The sequence below is a fragment of the Chionomys nivalis genome, chromosome 2 (assembly GCF_950005125.1).
Source record: "Chionomys nivalis chromosome 2, mChiNiv1.1, whole genome shotgun sequence".
In the NCBI taxonomy this organism is placed as follows: Eukaryota; Metazoa; Chordata; class Mammalia; order Rodentia; family Cricetidae; genus Chionomys; species Chionomys nivalis.
In genome coordinates, this window is record NC_080087.1 from 86,930,034 (window position 1) to 86,948,607 (window position 18,574).

At 48.6% G+C, this 18,574-nt stretch overlaps 1 protein-coding gene across 2 annotated transcripts in view; it reads right to left on the bottom strand.

Moving 5' to 3' along the window:
* Positions 1-4,382: 4,382 nt before the first annotated feature.
* Positions 4,383-18,574, bottom strand: part of Dpy19l3 (dpy-19 like C-mannosyltransferase 3) — a 73,103-nt gene continuing 58,911 nt past the window's right edge. For both annotated transcript variants that reach the window (XM_057762249.1, XM_057762250.1), the window contains 3 exons: positions 12,942-13,074; positions 10,395-10,553; positions 4,383-8,204 (listed from right to left, as the gene is read on the bottom strand). In XM_057762249.1, the coding sequence (XP_057618232.1) occupies positions 8,043-8,204; positions 10,395-10,553; positions 12,942-13,074 (454 nt within the window). In that variant the 3' untranslated portion in view covers positions 4,383-8,042. The remainder of the gene's footprint in view (positions 8,205-10,394; positions 10,554-12,941; positions 13,075-18,574) is intronic.

Sequence of the window (18,574 nt, forward strand, 5' to 3'; positions counted from 1 at the left end):
ACCAGTGCTTGATGGAAACCAAGCCATGGCTGAGACTCAAGAAAGGGTCCACAGCATAAGTCTTCCAGACGCATTGCAACCACAGTCTTCCGTTGCTACTTAAAACGCATTATTTATTATTTATTTATTTATGTATGTTTCTGTGTGTATCTGTCACGTGTGTGCAGGTGCCATCCGAGGCCAGAAGAGAGCCAGACTTCTGGAGCTGGAGTGCTAGGCTGTTGTGAGCTACCCCATGTTGGTGCTGGCAACTTAACTCTGGTCCTCTGCAAGAATCGTGTGCACCCCTAAGCCACAAGCCATCATTGCAGCTCCCCCCTGCCCCCGCATTGCTGCATTTTAGTACTTGCCTGGCTGCAGGCTGCAGGTGACTTCATCTGTGTGGCATGCACAAGGCAGCTCAAGCCTGACTCATGATGCCTCTGGAGACTGATTAGGGTCCCGTGAGACAATGTATTTGTGATTTTTTTTTGTTTTGTTTTGTTTCTCTTAGTGCTGGGCCTGGAAAGTAAGCTTTGCCCATGCTAGGCGAGGACTTTATTATTGAGTTACTGGGATTTTGAGACAAGGTCTCATTATGTTGCGCAGGTTGGCTTGGAAGATTGTTTTCCTGCCTTAGCCCTCCCCAGTGCTGGGATTCATATGTGTACCACATGGCTGGCTGTTGCCAATCTTTTGTTTGTTGTTGCTAAACATGCAGGGGTTTTGTTTTTTTTGAGACAGGATCTCCCCATGTAGCCCTGGCTGGCTTAGAATTTACATAGAATTTACATAGATCAGGCTAGCACAGCAGGGAGCTCCACCAGCCTCTGCCTCTGGTGGGATTAAAGGCACGCGCCACCACAACTTGCAATCTTTTTGTCTCGAAGTTTGACACCTCACCTTATGAAAACTATGATTGCAGCATCCTGGGACTTTTTTTTTTTTTTTTTGAAAAGCGAGTTAGATAAATATTAACTGACTCAAGAAAACTTCACCCCCCACCCCCGTGCTTTTGTTGACACTGGGAAAATGTCCCACTTCAGAGTGGCGTCTGTGGCCTCACCATCCACTTGCTGCATTTTCCACTTGTGGGTGCCACATTCTTTCTTGCCTCAGGGGGTTGATGATATGTGGTTCATGCCCCTGGGAACTGGCTCACTCAGCTCGGCCCCTGGGTGGGCTTCACTGGGTCAGCTCTCACACTGACCTAACCGCCATCTCAGCCGATTGCCCCGATGCTCTTCTTCCCTATTTTCAAGCATTTGGCATTTTCTCGTGCTTTTCTGACCCAGTGCCTGACGGGTTCTCCACTGTAATGTTGAGTTCAGAGAGAACATGGACTTCATCCGCACTGTCCACGGGCGGGAACCCAAAGCCACAAAGACTAGCAGGTGAGCCGAGCGTGGTGGCACACACGTGGGGTCCCACCACGCAGAAGGATGAGGGTGGGAATGGATGATCATGAGTTCTTGGCCAAGCTGAACTTCACAGAGAGACAACAGACAAATTACAGCAGAAAAAAGAGACCAGTGAATGAATTTAACCAACTGGGGTAAGCCAACCTGGGCTAGGTTGTCTGTAACTGGGTATGAGTCACAAAGCGGGCACACTTCCTTAAAGGTCATGCTAATAGATTTACTGTTTACAGTTCTAGGGATGGAACTCAAGGGCTCAAACAACCTAGGCAGGGGCTCTACCCCTGAGCCACACTCCAGCCCCTCACTGGGGGATTCTAGGCAGCGGCTCTACCACTGAGCCACACCCCAGCCCCTTCACTGGGGGATTCTAGGCAGCGGCTCTACCACTGAGCCACACCCCAGTCCTTCACTGGGGGATCCTAGGCAGGGGCTCTACCACTGAGCCACACCCCAGCCCCTCACTGGGGGATTCTAGGCAGGGGCTCTACCACTGAGCCACACCCCAGCCCCTCACTGGGGGATTCTAGGCAGGGGCTCTACCACTGAGCCACACCCCAGTCATTCCACTTTTATTCAGTCAACTAGGGGATCTTTTTCTGTTCTGGAGGCAGAATCATACTAGCTCAGGCTGACTTGGAACTCACTTTACAGATCAGAGTAGACAGGAACTTACAGTGGTCATCTTACCTCGATCTTACAAATGATGAGATTGTATAGGTGTGGACCACCATGCTCAGCTTTGGGAATCGTTCTTATTCATGTTAGTATAATAAAACCCCTTTTCTAATACCTTATCATCAGGTGTCTTTTGTCTCAGAGGACTAGGTAAGTTCTCACACTCATGTCTGCCACCCAACTGGCTCTTACAGATGTGCGAAGACACTGAGATCTGGACTGGAGAGATGGCTCAGTAGTTAAAAGCACCAGCAGCTGTGGCAGAGAACCTGGGTTCGATTCCCAGCACCGCCACGGCAGCTCATAAGTATCTTTAACTCTAGTTCCAGGGGACCTGCCACACTCTCCTGGCTTCTACCGGCACTGCACACAGGTGGTGCACAGACAAGCATCCATACACACTAAAAAAAAAAAAAAAAAAAAAAAAAAAAAAAAAGACTCAAACATTTTCTTCACTGAACAGGCAAGACCACTGCTTACAAAGACAGCAGAGCAAATACAGAGGGCTTCCCCAAAATGGCTGCACTGACCATTACCCACAATCCCCAGGTTGAGATCAGGTGCTGGAATAAAACCCACATCACTGAGCACTAAATGAGCACTGCTTATGTAAATAATCTTAGTAGCAATAATAAGAGAGATAATTGTTCACAGGTGTCATTTCCTGGGGAAAAAAAAATCCACCTTTTCTTCGGAGAGGAAATGCTAATAGTTTCATTCAATTTATGAGTCTTAATTAGCACACTGCTGTTCTAATTATTGTGCGGGGCCTGAAATCATTTTCCTGCACCCTTTTCCCTCTCCTGCACATCCACACTCAATCAGCCACTTCTCTCCTTTATGAATATGCACTTCTGGGCATGTGCACACATCTGCCCATGCCAATCACACAGCACAAAGTGACGGCGTTTGGAAGGCAATCTGTCAGTCTTCGTCTTTGTCAATGGCCCTTTCCCAACTTCCCTTCTCTTCTTGTGCTCATATACACACAGACGCAAATGTGTCGATTTTAAAGATGTGTTTATTTTATGACTTATTTTAGTGTACACTGGTGGTTTTTTTTGCCTGCATGTGTATCTGTGTGAAGGTATTGGAACCTCTGGAGCTGGACTTACAGAGTTGTGGACTGCCATGGGGGTGATGTTAATTTAGCTCAGGTCCTCTTAACCTGTGCTCTTAACCTCTGAGTCATCTCTCCAGCTTCACAAATGTATCTTTTCTGGCAATGTAAATAAAAACCTTGAGACAGACTCAACTGTTCTATGCTTTTCTAAGTCTCTGATGGCTTTGGTGGGAAGATGTCTCCTTTATTTCCCGTGTCTGTTGGTGGCTGTTTGGATTTGGTGTGCACTGCGGTGCACATGGGGAAGTCGCTTCTTTCCTTCCACTGCTGTGCTGTGCACTACGGCTGGCTGGGAAGCCAGTCTCCCCGCAGTCCCTCTAGCTGCTCCTCCCATCTTGCTGTAGGAGTGCTGGGATTACAGATGCACACCAATGTATACGGCCTTCCTAGATTTTTAACTATGTGTATACATTTATCTCTGTGTGGGTGTGTGCACTCAAGCCCAGGTGCCCCCAGAGTCTAGAAGAAACTGGAGTTACGGTTGTGAGCTGCCAAGTGGGTGTTGGGAATTGAACCCAGGTCCTCTGCAAGGGCAGACAGTGCTCTTAACCACTGAGCCATCTACCCAGCTACTGTGTCTGGCTTTCTACATGGGTTATAGGGATCAAAGTTGGGTCTTCGGGCTTGTCTGGTAGTACTTTTACCCACTGAGCCATCTCCTTGGCCTCCAGGTTTTTGTTTATTTTTTATTTTATTTTTTTCAGTGGTTAAGAGCACTGGCTATCCATCGGATGAGGGTTTGCTTCTCATCACTAACATGGCTACTCACAACCACCTATAATTCCAGCTCCAAGGCATCTGGTGCCTATTTCTGGCTTCCATGGACACTGAATCCATGTAGTACACAAACATACATGTAGGCAAAACACCCATATGCATAAAATAAATCTTTAAATGTTTCTATACAGTTGGGTGTGGTGGTGCAGTCCTGTAAGCCTGGCTTTTGGAAGGCTGAAGCGGGAGAACCCTGACGCTGAGGATAGCTTGGGCTACACAGCGAGGTTTGGGGGAAGGGGAAAAGAAGAGCTGGAGAGAATGAGAGCGCAGCAATGCGGGGACCTCACTGCTCCCATCACTGGTGATTGCTCTACCGGCACAGGTCTCCACCTGCTCCAATCCGACCTTTAAAGCAACGAAAGACACCTGGGATCATTGAAAAGAGCTTTATTTAGTATATAATCTCCATACAATTCAGTACAACAAAGTAGAAATGCTCTAAGGTTTTCCCCAAAGGATGCCACACACGGAAGGTCAGCTGCTGCCCCACCTGACAACAGCCCAGAGCTTTTCCCCCAGCCACAGGCCGCCATGGCGGGTGATACGACAGACAGCTTCGAGAACACTTCCACACTCTCCCTCTGGTTCCCAGCTGTGATTTAAAATCAAATGTTGCAAGTACACTTTGCTAAAGATGAGCTACATTTTGGGGACATATCTTTAACGGCCTCGTTGTTTATGCGCTTGGCTAATACATCCGAGATCAAGTGGTGGTGTCCTCCTCAGGGGCAGAGCCTCCAGCGGTCATGGCAGCAGGGACTGTCTATCTCATGGTTACCACAGGGAACGGTCACGGGCGGTGGACACAGTACCCTGTCTGTCTCACGGTTACCGCAGGGAAAGGTCACCGGCAGTGGACACAGTACTCTGTCTATCTCACGGTTACCGCAGGGAACGGTCAAGGGCAGTGGACACAGTACCTTCACTCACTGATCTTTTGATGAGAAGCCAGGGCCTTTTACTTCATAGGAGTCTTTGTCTGCAGCTCTCTATCTTGCATAAATTGCACCAATAACATAATTGGGAAAAAATGTTCTCGAGCTGAGACTTTTTCTTCCAGTGCTGGGGACAGAACCCAGGACCTCAAGCACGCTAGTTCTCTAACTGAGCCACATGCCAGCTTCCAGCTTAGACAATAGAAAGGTGGGGGAGTACATGAGTTAATTCTATGAAGGAACCTAAGCTCGTTAATCTTCTTCATTTCTATATCCTAATAGTTAATAACTTTTCTGATCACATTTACTTTAAAAAAGTTTTCCTATTCTTTGAATTATTTTCAAATAATTTCCTATTATTTTAATTGTCTGTGTGTGGGAATGGGCATATGAGTGCAGTATCTGTAGAGGCCTGAAGAAGGCACTGGGTCCCCCGAAGCTGGAGTTACAGGCAGTTGTGCGCTGGCCACCATGGGTGCTGGGAACCAAACGAGGGTCCTCTGTGTGAGTCATATACACTCTGAACTACTGAACCACTTCTGCAGAGCCGAGCCCATTAAATTTAAAAGCAATTTTGATGAGAAACTGACATTATCAAAGTATCTGACTTTAATTTTTGCAAAGTATCTCTTTTTCTGTCTGTCTTCTTCGAGGGCTTTGTGCAATGCCGGGCAAACACCCTACTGTCAAGCCACACCCCGGCCCCCTTGTGGTTGGGCTCTGTACTTACAATCAGAAGCAGAGTGTGTACCCAGAATCTGGGTTGGGCTAGGACTGGAGCCTGGCGCCAGGAGTGCAGGCACAAGGCGGGCCACCTGCCGGATTGCAGCAGGTGGCTTCCAAGAGGGCTGGAGACTTGAGGCTCCAAGGAGTCAGAAGTGGCGTTAATTAAGAGCACTTCTGTTGTACTTAGAGGTTCTTCCGAGAACTCAGAAGCAAAGCCTAGTGCCTGTTCTATCCAAAGCCACAACTGAATGTTATTACCAAGACGTAACGGTGCCTGGGTCTGAATGTCAGGCAGTGAGGCCTACAGGGCTCTGGCTTCAGCCTGCAGGGCGTGGGGGCAGCAGCTAAGGTGGGCCCTCTTTCCTCCTGTGTGCTCGATGACAAGGTCACAAGCTATAGTCCAGATCAGAGCTAAAAATATCAAACGTGATTCACTGAAAGATTTGGTCACCAAGAGTAAAAACTTGTCCTGTACACATCACAGTGTCTCGGGGAGAGGCCGAAGAGAAGACTGGTTTCGGCACTTCTCATGATTTAGGAAACGGTCTGGCAGCAATGGTGCTGTGGAGAGAGCCAGCGCTGAGAAGCATGACTATCACCACGGTAAGGATGTGTTTCCAAGTTAAGTCCACGGCTCTTGGATACGTCACAGAGCCAAACACAGAGCGATGAGACAAATACATACAGGAATGTTTAAGACAGATGCAAACTCACCCACAAAGTAACAGTCATGAGACACTGTGCCTTACCTGCGCTGTGTTCCCTTAAGAGTAAGGCACTGGCCCAGAATGTTCCACCAGTGCCGGCAGCCGTGGCAGGCATGCGACATTGCTGGCTTCATTAAAGTTTTGGCATTGATGAACATGTTCTCTTGCTGTGTTACCCCAAACTGTAGTGGTCTCCAACCTCAGGGATCCAGAAAAGGCAGGACTCCAAAGTTCCAGTGGCCTAATTTAAAAACCTGGCTGTCAATGTTTTATTGAAATGAGTTTTGCATAAAAACCCTGAGCCTGAGGAGACAATGAAATGCATTTCTGAAAGCTACTTAAGTAGCAACCGAGCAGCGAGTCATTGCATGCGCTGCTCTCCATCCTGGTGCTCAAGGGATTTATTGCACTGACATGAGGAGAAACACTTAAATCACTTCCAAATGGCAAGAGCAGGAGAGAAAGTTAATTTCATTAGCTATCTTGATTTAATTAAGTGGACAATGTGCCTCTATCAGCAGCTTTTACATGCCCCCACCATTAGAAATGAATTATAAAAGCAATTATCAAAAAACTCCGAGCAGGTAACCACTCCTCTCCGCTGTTTACGGTCGAGCGCGGCTCAGAGGCACTTGGTCACCTTAGGGAGGGAAGTAGCATCTCCGGGGCTGAGAGGGAAGGCTGGAGTCCACAAGTCAAAGGGCATGAAAATGCCACACTGAACTCAAGGGCTCAAGATACAGCGTCTTAAAAAGCCCCCAGACCTTGCAAGTTTCTAGGCTATGAAAAAATACAAAGGCTAAAAACACAAAAAGTTCATCAAGTTTTGCAAACCCAGTAAATTGAAATGCGTAAGAAATGAAGCAAAACTGTTTTACTTGCAAGAGAGACTAAATAGCACGAACGGGCTTGAAAACGGGCCTGTAACAGCAGCACAGGCTACCAGGGTCCGTGCACTTCTGCCCTCGCAGACCTGGATGAGACCTGTGGCACCTGCTGCTTTGAGACAGGCTCTCTCTGCACAGCCCAGGCTGGCCTGGGTCTCGCTATATAGACTAGGCCGGCCCTGAACTCTCAAGAGTTTTGCCTGCCCCTGCCTCCGAGTGCTGGGATTAAAGGAGTGCGCCACTACACTTGGCCCAGGAACACCCGGGCTTTGAGTCCAGAACTAAAACAAACACACACTCGAAGTCTGCCCCACACTCTGCACACGCGACGTTTTAGAGCACAAATGGAACATTTAAGATTTAAAGACCTAACGTGATTTGTTTCTTCACACGTGAAAGCATGGCAAATTGGAAAATGTTATAAAATTTTAACGAGACGGGACAATAAGCTTTTAAAAAGCCACTGACTGGTCTCAGTGGTGAAGAAATATCAATGACTGAGCCCTGCAGCCTGTCAACTACGCTCACTCATAACTGGCTCAGGTTCACTGAAACCCCAGGCATTTCAGTCTTAAATAGGCTCTCATTGTCCGGGCCAGCAGTGGGTCCCACACGACGCCCTCAGGCGTACATCCCCGAGCAGTCTTGGACAGGTGCACGCAGTTAGGCTAAAGAACACTTGTGGAAAAGAGACTGTCGGATGACGGCGGGACTGTCTGCAGCTGCCTGGGACCCCAGTGTTCATGCCCCGCTCCTGACTCACAGACACGTCTCAGTCAGCTGTGGATGTGCTGTTGCAGGAATGGACATGGTCACTTGTTTCTGGAGAGTCTGTAGACGTGGAATGTCTTGTTCTGGAACACTCTAGTGAAGTGAGCTGCATAGGACGGCAGGTTCCTCTTAATCTCCTCACAGAAGCGAGGGTGATCTGCAGGCCTCAAGTCGGGGTCACTCTCTCCTGGCCCATCCATCTCCTGAAACCAAACCAAACCAAACTCAAACACAACTTGAGTGGTGGTAACCACCCACCCACCTACCCACCTACTCACCCACCGTGGTTTTTGTTTATTCCTTTGCTTAGTTTTGAAACGGTCTTTCTGTGTAGCCCTGGGAAGCCTGGAACTCCAGATATAGCCTGCCTCTGCCCCCTGAGCACTGGAATTTAAAGTCGTGCGCCACTATGTCCAGCCCATATCCTGGTTTTTGGGGACAGGACCTCACTATGTAGCCAGGCTGGCTTAGAGCTCTTGATCCTCCTGCTCTAGCTTCACGAAGGTTGGTTCTTAAGGCATCGGTCCCCACACCAGCCGGGGCAAAAAATCACATTTATAAAGGCCACAAAAATCAGGCTAGGCACTGGATGCTATCAGTTAAAGGGTATTTCAGGACCAGCCCCGCTCGGAGATCAGACGGCCGCCTCACTCTCCTCCCTCCAAAGAGCAAACCAAGGCTGGCAAGAGAATCCTGTGTCGTGAGACTGTCACTGCCAATGGCAGATCAGGAGCAGAACTCAGATCTCCCTGGGTGCTGGCTAGTTTTCTGTCAACCTGGCAAAACTAGAGCCATCTTCCGGGTGGTGGTGGCATACACCTTTAATCCCAGCACTTGGGAGGCAGAGGCAGAAGGATCTCTGTGAGTTTGAGGCCAGGCTGTATACAGAGTGAGTTCCAGGACAGCCTCCAAAGTTACATGAAGAAAACCTGTCTCAAAAAACCAAAACCAACCAACCAACCAAACAAAAAACTAGAGCTGTCTAAGAAGAGAGGATGTTAAGAGAGGGACTATCTTCACCAGATTGCCTGTAATCAAGTCTCTGGGGCACTCTGTTGATTGACGTGGGAGGGACTAGCACTGAGGGTGTCCTCTGGGCCATTCCTGGGCTGGTGGTCTTGGGTTCTGTATGAAAGCAGGCTGAGGGTGCCATGGGGAGGAAGCCAGTAAGCAATGTTCTTCCACAGCCTCTGTTTCAGTTCCTGCTCTGACGTCCCTTCAGGAAGGGCCGTAAGCTGTAAGATGGAATAAATCCTTTCCCCTTGTCTTAGGCAGGGTTTCTAACGCCGTGAGGAGACACCATGGCCATGGCAGCTCTCATAAAGAAAACATTTAACTGGGTCTGGCTGGCTTACAGTTTCAGAGGTTCAGTCCATTATCACCATGGGGGGAGCATGGTGGCATGCAGGCAGACATGGCGCTGGAGAGTGCTACATCTTGATCAGAAGGCAACAGCAAGTGGCCTCAGTGTCACACTGAGGGATGTATGAGCAAAAGAGACCTCAAAGCCTAACCCCATAGTGACACACCTACCCCAACAAGGCCACACCTCCTAATAGTGCCACTTCCTTTCAAACCACTGCACCTCTCAGGTATTTGCTGCAGTACTGAAAGCTAACTGAGCCATGCTGTTCCTAGAAGCACGCTATCCTGTCCCGTCCACAGAAGTTAAGCACAGAGAGCTCCATCAACTGGAGTCAATTCCCCAACTCAGATGCCGAGTAAGGAAAAGCGACATGCAGACTCACACACAGGCAGGTGCGGGTTCTGCTCAGCCTCCGGGCAGTCGCTGCTTACTCCTTTCCTTGGGTGCGGAACCTCTACTTTCCACCTTCAGGTTGTTTGTGGATTTAGGCTGGTTTCCACACACCATCAGCCACGCCACATCCCCAAAGGGACAAAGATCCCATTTACCGTGACCTGGCTCAGCTCCCAATTTCCCTTTCTCTAAGGGAAACACAGCTTGTTCTGCTGTAGAGGGCAAGCTTAGTTACCCTGAGGCTGCGTGTGTGGTGGACAAGAGGGAACAGGATGCATGGGTCACAAAGCCTGGGAAAAAGAGGGGGGCCCACTGCCTTGTATTTAAAGATGTGCCAACAGGATGCTTTGGAACTGTGTTGATAGGCAGGTACGTTGTATACAGCAGAAAGATATTCTTTACAAATAAAATGTATGCAGTGTGGCATCATGCCAAACAGCCAAAGGCAGAGAGGTGCTCTGGACCCTTCCGGTCCCCTGGCCCAGTCCCTGCTGTCACTAAAGAGCAGGTCTACAAACGTCTGCTCATAATGCCATTCCCACATGTGGTCCAAAGTGAAGGGTACCACTTGGGATTCATCCTGGATTTCCGCCCTCTCTGAGGGATCCCCGAGATGAAGAAGCAACGTGCTCACGTGTCCATTGGCGACGTCCAGCAAATCACGGAGCCGGCAGCCCCTTTGGTGCCTGCGTTCATAGCAGATACTATCTTCTAGGATCACAAAGTCAGTGCCGAAGGACCTCAGGAGTGAGTGCACTTCCTCTGGGGACCTCTTGGCGTAGATCTGATAAACCTTCAAAATGAGATAAAAAAGGAAAAGGACACAGTCTCCCAATTGCCTGGGAGTTAATGGAGGAAGGGAGGAACATCCCCATGGGGGCGGTGCTAAGACCTGACACTCAAATCCCCATGCTGCCCAGGCCACTCTTGTCCTGTCAATCACAGTCTGGAGTAGGAAGGTAGAGAATTTCCAAATAGATACTGTAATTATCCAACAGGAAGAGGGAACAGGAATCACAATGAACACATCTAGCTTAGATGTAAAGAAGACCTGGACCCAGAGTTAATCATTGTAGGTTTCGAATATATTTATCAGATGATAATTCTAAGAATTATTAAACATGGGTGAGTCAACAAGACAAGCAGGTTGGTGGTACCATTGGTGCATGTGTCTGAGAGGGAGACCTGGCTTCCCATCACAGCAAGTAGGAACAGGAACCCAGGGAATCTGCAGTAGCGGCCTTTCCCTGGGGTGCCCTGCCCTCTTCAATGTACCCTGAGCACACACTTCTGGGAGTAGGCATCTTGGGGCACAGCATGGGGATGTGAGAGGTGCTGCTTTCTCTGTGGCCCTGAGTCCTGATACATGGCTGTGTGAGAGGGCCTGATACCCCAAGAGGCCTCCACACCGCTCAGGTCAGCAGTGGGCCTCGGCTGAAGTATGCCGAAGATTCTAAGTTGCGACTGGTGGCAGGGGCTGGAGAGAGGGCTCAGAGGTTAGGAGTGTACACCGTTCTTATAGCGGGCTGAAGTTCAGTTCCCAGCACCCATGCTGGATAGTTCAAAATTGCCTGTAACTCTAGTTCTAGAATCTGATGCCTTTGGCCTCTATGGGCACTGTACACACGTGCACAATCAGCAATACCCACAAAGACCCCATCTATACATAATCAAAAATAAACTTTAAAAAGAAAAGTAGCGGTTAGTATGAACCAGGCACATGAGGACTAGTAATCCTAGTACTCAGAAGGCTGAGGCAGGAGGATGACAAATTTGAGGCTAGCCTGGGCAACAAAGTGAGACCCAATATAAAGAATTAAGAAAAAAAAAAGGTGAGCTTTCTGAAACATTCAGCAGTATGAATCCTCAGTACTCGGGTAGCAGGTGCCTTCCTGTACTGCTGACTGACACAGAAACAGAAAAGACCTGTTCAGAGGGCGCCCTGATAGACCTAAGAACCTGACATGCCAGCAGACACCACACAGAAAAGACACACTCAGTTTCCCTCTCTCGGCCACTCTGTGTATGTTCATGCAAGACAGAAACGGCCAAAATGATTGAAGAAACCCGCCACACCCACTTGCAGTATTTACAGCTTTAAAAATGGCCAGGAGGGCAGGGTTGTGGCTTGGTAGCAGTGCTCACCTTCCTCTAAGCCTTACTACATACAGTACCACTGCACTGATGTAATTATCCCCAGAATACAGTGTCAAGAACAAGGAAGGTGGCCTACAGCAGTTCTTTGTAAGGAGACTAAGAAAGGATGGAGAGATGGCTCAGTAGTTTAGAGCAGGTACTGTTCTTGTAGAGGATCCAAGTTCAGTTCCCGGGACCCACATCAGGAGGCTTATAACCACTTCTAACACAGGCTTCAGTGGGAATGATGCCCCTTTCTTGCCTCTGTGGGCACTGCACTCAAGGGCACGTACCCACATACAGGCACACACAAACATACATACATGCTATTTGTTTCCTGGGAAGGCAGTGGATAGTAGCTAGGATACAAAGATTGGGCGAACATGCTTCAGGCCATTACCTTCTGTATAGTCTGAACTTTGAACTATGTGGCTGTATTTAAACAAACAGCAACAGCGAATACCTCCAACATGCATGCACGCACACACCGGGAGTGGCCTGCAGCTGGTTTATGAGGCATGATCAGTATGTCTCCATTTCTTTTTTTTTTTTAAATATTTATTTATTTATTAATTATGTATACAATATTGTCTGTATGCCTGCTGGCCAGAAGAGGGCACCAGACCCCATTACAGATGGTTGTGAGCCACCATGTGGTTGCTGGGAATTGAACTCAGGACCTTTGGTAGAGCAGGCAATGCTCTTAACCTCTGAGCCATCTCTCCAGCCCCCTATGTCTCCATTTCTATTCCTTCCCTTCCAAAACCACAAGCTCTAAGAGCCTTGGCCTAAATGCTGACTCCCACACATCCTAGGGTGTTTATTCTCTTAGCACTTTCCCTACCTAAGAGAAGTACGTGCTGTACCCAGCCCCAACAGGCAGAGTCAGGAGACACCCATGCCTTTATGATCTGGTTCCTTTCTAAGCTACAGGCTGGAGGTGTGTAGCATGCAGCCCCTCATCCTGGCACAGGGAGACACATCCTCTGCCCTCAGTGGCAGCACAGGGCACCGAGAAGTGAGCACAGGCAAAGATGGGCCTCACCGCTTGGGTCCGCTCTCTCAGGCTTTTGTCTTCATAGTGTGGGTGGTTGGTGAGGGTCCGTCCTGTGCACAGCTTGACTCCAGCCAGCAGCTGCATGCTCCCAGCGAACACAGCCTTTCTTGGTGTGTTAGAGCTACAAGGTTTGAGAGTGTGGATTAACCCCAACACAAAAATTTCCAAGAATCACCCAGGAGCTCTGAAGGAGAGTATGAAGAGGGGAGGGGTGTGAGGGTGGGGGAGGGGGGGGTCACACAAATGACTTGAACTGATTTACATCAAAGGTATTTTATGCAAACTTTAATTATTTACTTATTTTGAGACAGTCTCATAATATGTAACCCAAGCTTGCCTGGAGCTCAGGATCCTCCTGCCTCAGCATCAGCCAACTTCTTGTTTTCCTGTTCACTAGAACAAAGGCTAAGGAGTGTCTCGCTCTCCGTACTTGGAAGGGTTGACTTTTATGATGGATGCACTTTTTTTTTTTTTAAGATTTTATTTATTATGTATACAATACAGTGTGCTACCTCCATGTATAACTGCATGCCAGAAGAGGGCACCAGATCTCATTGTAGATGGTTGTTAGTCACCATGTGGTTGCTGGGAATTGAACTCAGGACCTCTGGAAGAACAGTCAGCATCCTTAACCACTGAGCCATCTCTCCAGCCCTGGATGCACTGTTTTAGGAGGCAGGTAGCTAGCTCCTAAGGCCACAGTCTCTGTAGGAGTCTCTTCCCCCACTGCCTAGAGAGGTGCAGTCCAACACAAAATCTCAGGGGCTGCAGTGCTTTTTGAGGTAAACTGAAGGGCAGCTGAGAGTGAAGACATGAGACATGTCTGGAGAGATGGCTCAGTGATTAAGGACACTGGCTGCTCCGACATGGCACCCAGGTTCAGTTCCCAGCATCCGCTCAGTGTCTCAGAACTGACCGTAACTCCCATTCCAGAGAATATGATTCCCTTTTCTGGCCTCCTCAAGCAATGCATGCATATGATGTCTATATATGCACCATGCACGCATATATGTGTATATATGTGTGTATAGTTATATACACACATATGTGCAGAAGCTCATATACAAAGAAGTTTTTAAAAATTAATAAAATATGTGAGAAATCAGGGAAACATCATTGATCGTGACGCAATTCCATGGGGCTAGAAGAGCAAAAAGAAACAGAGCCGGGCGGTGGTGGCGCACGCCTTTAATCCCAGCACTCGGGAGGCAGAGGCAGGCGGATCTCTGGGAATTCAAGACCAGCCTGGTCTACAGAGCTAGTTCCAGGACAGGCTCCAAAACCACAGAGAAACCCTGTCTCGAAAAACCAAAAAAAAAAAAAAAAAAAAAAAAAAAAAAAAAAAGAATCAAACAGAATCCAGTATTACTGTAGATGACATCTGAAGAAGAAAGCCCTGCAACCATAAATGCAAGAGCTGGGAAGAAGCCTGAGTAAACCCACCACCCAGAGAGGACATGGGAGCATTCTTCCTCTTTAACCCTGATAAGGAGAACTATACACAAGGCCAAAGCTTAAGCAGCGTGGGTACCCTAGCACTATCCCATGAGCTGATTTCCCAATGACCACCAAGCTCCTCGTGGGCCCTGAGGAGCAGTGATGGAGAGCGTAGGAAAGACGCCACATGGAAGGGACTTCCTTCCCTCAGCCCTGGAGAGAAAGGATCTTTTTTCTTTTTTTAAATTTTACCACTGAATCTTGCTACATAGCCCAGGCTTGCCTAAACTCACTACTGTCTTGTCTCACCTTCTTGGGTTATGGGATGACAGATGCATCTGGTCAAAGAGCCTATAGCTGACTCAATCCCCTTCTCTCTGGGGAGAGCTGGGAGCTGCTATGGGAGCTCCCCCAGGGCTCTGCCTCAAAGGATTTTCCAGATGCTCACTAGAACATCCCAAGTTGTGTTTATCTTTGAGTTAAGGAATAGGAGGGCAGTTGGCATGGCTGTGTACACGCCCTTAATCTCAGCACTCTGAAGACAGGTAGAGGCGGGTGGATCTCTGTGAGGTCCAGGCTAGCGGGACACTGCATAGCAAGCCCTTGTCTCAAAAACAAAACAGAACAAAAGACTAAGAAGAAAAGAAACATGGGGCTGCTGGTCTGTGCTAAGGCACGGAGGGAATCCCGCAGACTATTTGAAATGTAAAAAGAAAGCCAGAGCAGGCGGCTGCAGTCTTCAGAAAGCAGGGCCGCAACCTGCTCTGCTGCCGAGAGAGTGCGCGGGCTCTGAGACATCTCACACTCCTGTCTTTATTCCGACTCAACACTAAGAATGCGGCCTGAACACAGGCCAACAGAGGCCCGTGGGTGTCTGGGGGCAAGACACGCCGTGCTTCGAGTGATGACACTTACAAAGAAACTACGTTTAGAAGATTCGAGGTTTCTTTCTAACCGTGACATTCATCTAGTGTTGCATTCCAATAAGGCTTCTCAGCTGAGGGGAGAGAGGCGGATGGAATTACAATGAGCAGGGAAGGAATGACAGACAATCTTCTACACCCGCCCTCGCTGAAGTCTAAAACTTCCGCATGAGCTTGGCTGGCCCGACGGCGTTGTCAGCATTCTAAGAAGCAGACTGGGGAACACAGACCGGATAGGCGGTTGCTCTGCCCCCCACAGATCCACAATTTACAGGAAAGTCTGACACTGGTCCCACATGGTCAGAGGAACTGGAGGGTTACGGAGGCATGAGAGGGTTTAAATAAAGGCATGCGTGGGTAGAGAACGCCTCAGGACAAGAACTTGGGGGAGATTCAGTTTACTCCAATTATGGCTCACTGAACACTTATCCTGAGTCTTGTCTGTCTTCCACCCTCCATTTAGAGTCACAATTGTAGACTGTACCACAGTTGCTAAAGGGAATAAACATGAATGAAAGGCAGAGAGAGCTGTTATTTTCCCAGCCTTCATTCCCCTGGATCCTCTCAATGGCACAAGGCAGCCCACTGCAGTAAGCCTACAGCAACGCATCTTCTGCACGACATAGACTGAGAATACATGGGAAGGGGAGCCTTGTTTCCATGTTTGGCAAAACAGGCGATACTGTGGCCCCAATTTCATTTAGTCTTGAAGTGCCAAGCACCAACAGGTTAATTACTGCTGAACTAATGGGCTAACTGAACATGAATACTTCAATTAATTTACAGAATTATGCAGATAGGATAAAAGGCTTGGGGGTGGAGTGCTGAAGTGGTCAAGAGCACTGGATGCTCTTCCAGAGGAACTCGGTTTGAGTCCCAACACCCACATGGGAAACGCATGTAACTAGAATTCTGGGAATCTGACATCCTCTTCTGGACTCTGAGGGCACTAGATACATATGGTGCACACACATACATATAGGCAGGCACTTATGCAGATTTAATAAATAAGAGGCTCACCAGCACTTAAAGTCTGAACTTAAACCTCATCTTTAAAACACAAGCAATTCTTTCTACTCTGATTAAAAGCAAAAGAAATTCCGGATGTGCTTTTCGGTTGTGCTGAGAACATTCTATACATGGCAAGCTTCTTGATTGCTAAGAGACAGCTTCTAGTGAAAAATCTCCTAAAAGCAAGCAATTAAAATGCCATCTTTCAAAATAATGCTATTTACAGATCCCTCATAATTGAACAAGAAAACTTCCAGGAAACAAAAATACTGCATCCAGGACAGACTGGCACAAGGCAGGACCCGGCCAGGCAGCTTAAGTAAACAAGCTTTCCAGCCACACCTAGAGCCTATAAAGGCACCCCCTGGTTTAGAAGGCAGAGGGCCCAGGGATGGAATCTCTGTACCCAGTGTCAGAGGAGGGCACTTCCGAAGGCCTGCTAGGAGGGAAGGCACACAGCACTGAGCACAGGGGCGGGCTCAGAGAGGGAGACAGTGGCAACAACCCCCCCCCCACTCACGTGGGCACTGGGAGGCAGCTGGGGCTACATATCCAGGGACCTGATCTCCACAAAAGGTCCTTGCAGGCTAACGTGCTTTCATATAAATGTAGTTAATTAAAATCCGCTGAGAACTGTGGCACAAAGCTAGGGTTACAGAGCAAGGCCTCGTCTGGAAGAAAGGAAGGAAGTGGGAAAGGGAGAGAATTAAAAGACTCTCTGTGTCTCTGAGACAAGGTCTCAGGTAACCTAAGCTGGCGGCCTTCAACTTGCTGTGTTGCTAACAATGACCTTGAGCACTCCAAGTTCTGGGTCCACCTTCAAGTGCTAGGAATATGGTGAAGCGCTAGGGTTGCAGGCCTGGGTTCTCTTGGTTTATAAATTCACCTGTCCTTTCCATTAGGAAACTAAACCCCAAACACCTTCCAACCACACTTGGGAAGCTTACAAGCTGTGAGGCTGAGTGAGGTGAGAGCATGGGGAACTGCCAGGTGGTGGTGGTGCACGCCTTTAATCCCAGCAGGTAGAGGCAGGTGGATCTCTGAGTTTGAGGCTAGCTTGGTCTATAGAGTGAGTTTCAGGGCAGCCAGGGCTACATAGTGAAACCCTGTCTCAAAAAATCAATAAAAAAGAAAAGAAAAGAAAAGAAAAGAAAAGAAAAGAAAAAGAAGATGGAGAACACACAGGCAGCAGGGCCAGAAGAGAGACCCATAAGTTTAATGAAGTGTGACGGCCGGCCACTAGCGTCCACGCATGTACTCTGGTGTCCTGTGGGGTACAGCTGGTGCTCACGCAGAAGCTAGTGAACTGAACCAATAAGCATGCAACCTCAGGTGTGAAAGCTTTACAAACTTAAGGCTTCCAGCGCTTTCACAGGACTCCAACCCCTTCAGCCCCTTTCATGAGTCCTAGCGTGAAGGAAGTTCTTGAGGTTCTCTCTCTCTAGAAGCCCATAACTGGGCTCCTTTAAAAGATGGGACAATCACTAACTCCCACCAAGGCGATGGCCTCTTCCAATGTGTCCTTAGTCAACCTGCAGGAAGCTCAGATCTATGGGGCCTTGCAGTTTTGCAGTGAAGCTCAAAGCAGGTGTGTGGCTCCCACAGAGCAGGGCCTGAGGGGTGGGGTGGAGGTGGGGCAGTGGTGACAGATTGACAGGTGAGCCTCCTCTCCACACCCTGTCACAGAATCTTCTTACACTACGTGGAAGACCACTGGAGGTGCCCCTGGATTTTTCGCATGCCATCCTAAGGTTGACCACCTTGAACCTGAGTGCCCTCCCTCGCTCTAGCCGACATCATCAGGATTGCAGTGACAAAGGACAGTGCCCAAGGACATAGCAGCCATCAAGAGTGACCATGCTGGGTCCCCAGCTGCAGTCCTCGCTCCTGGCAGCAAACACGTGTGACCAATCTCCACACGGGAGCCAAAGTAGAGGGGCAAAATAACAGAAGGGTTAATGAACATTAAAGCGGGATATGGCAGCACAGGCCCGTAAGTCTGGCTACTGGGGAGGCTGAGGCAGGAAGCTCAAAGTTCAAGGTCTAGATTGGGCTAGACAACTTTGTGAGACCCTACCTCAATAAATAAATAAATATTTTTAAAAAAAAGTAAAGCCGGGCGGTGGTGGCGCACGCCTTTAATCCCAGCACTCGGGAGGCAGAGGCAGGCGGATCTCTGTGAGTTCGAGACCAGCCTGGTCTACAAGAGCTAGTTCCAGGACAGGCTCCAAAACCACAGAGAAACCCTGT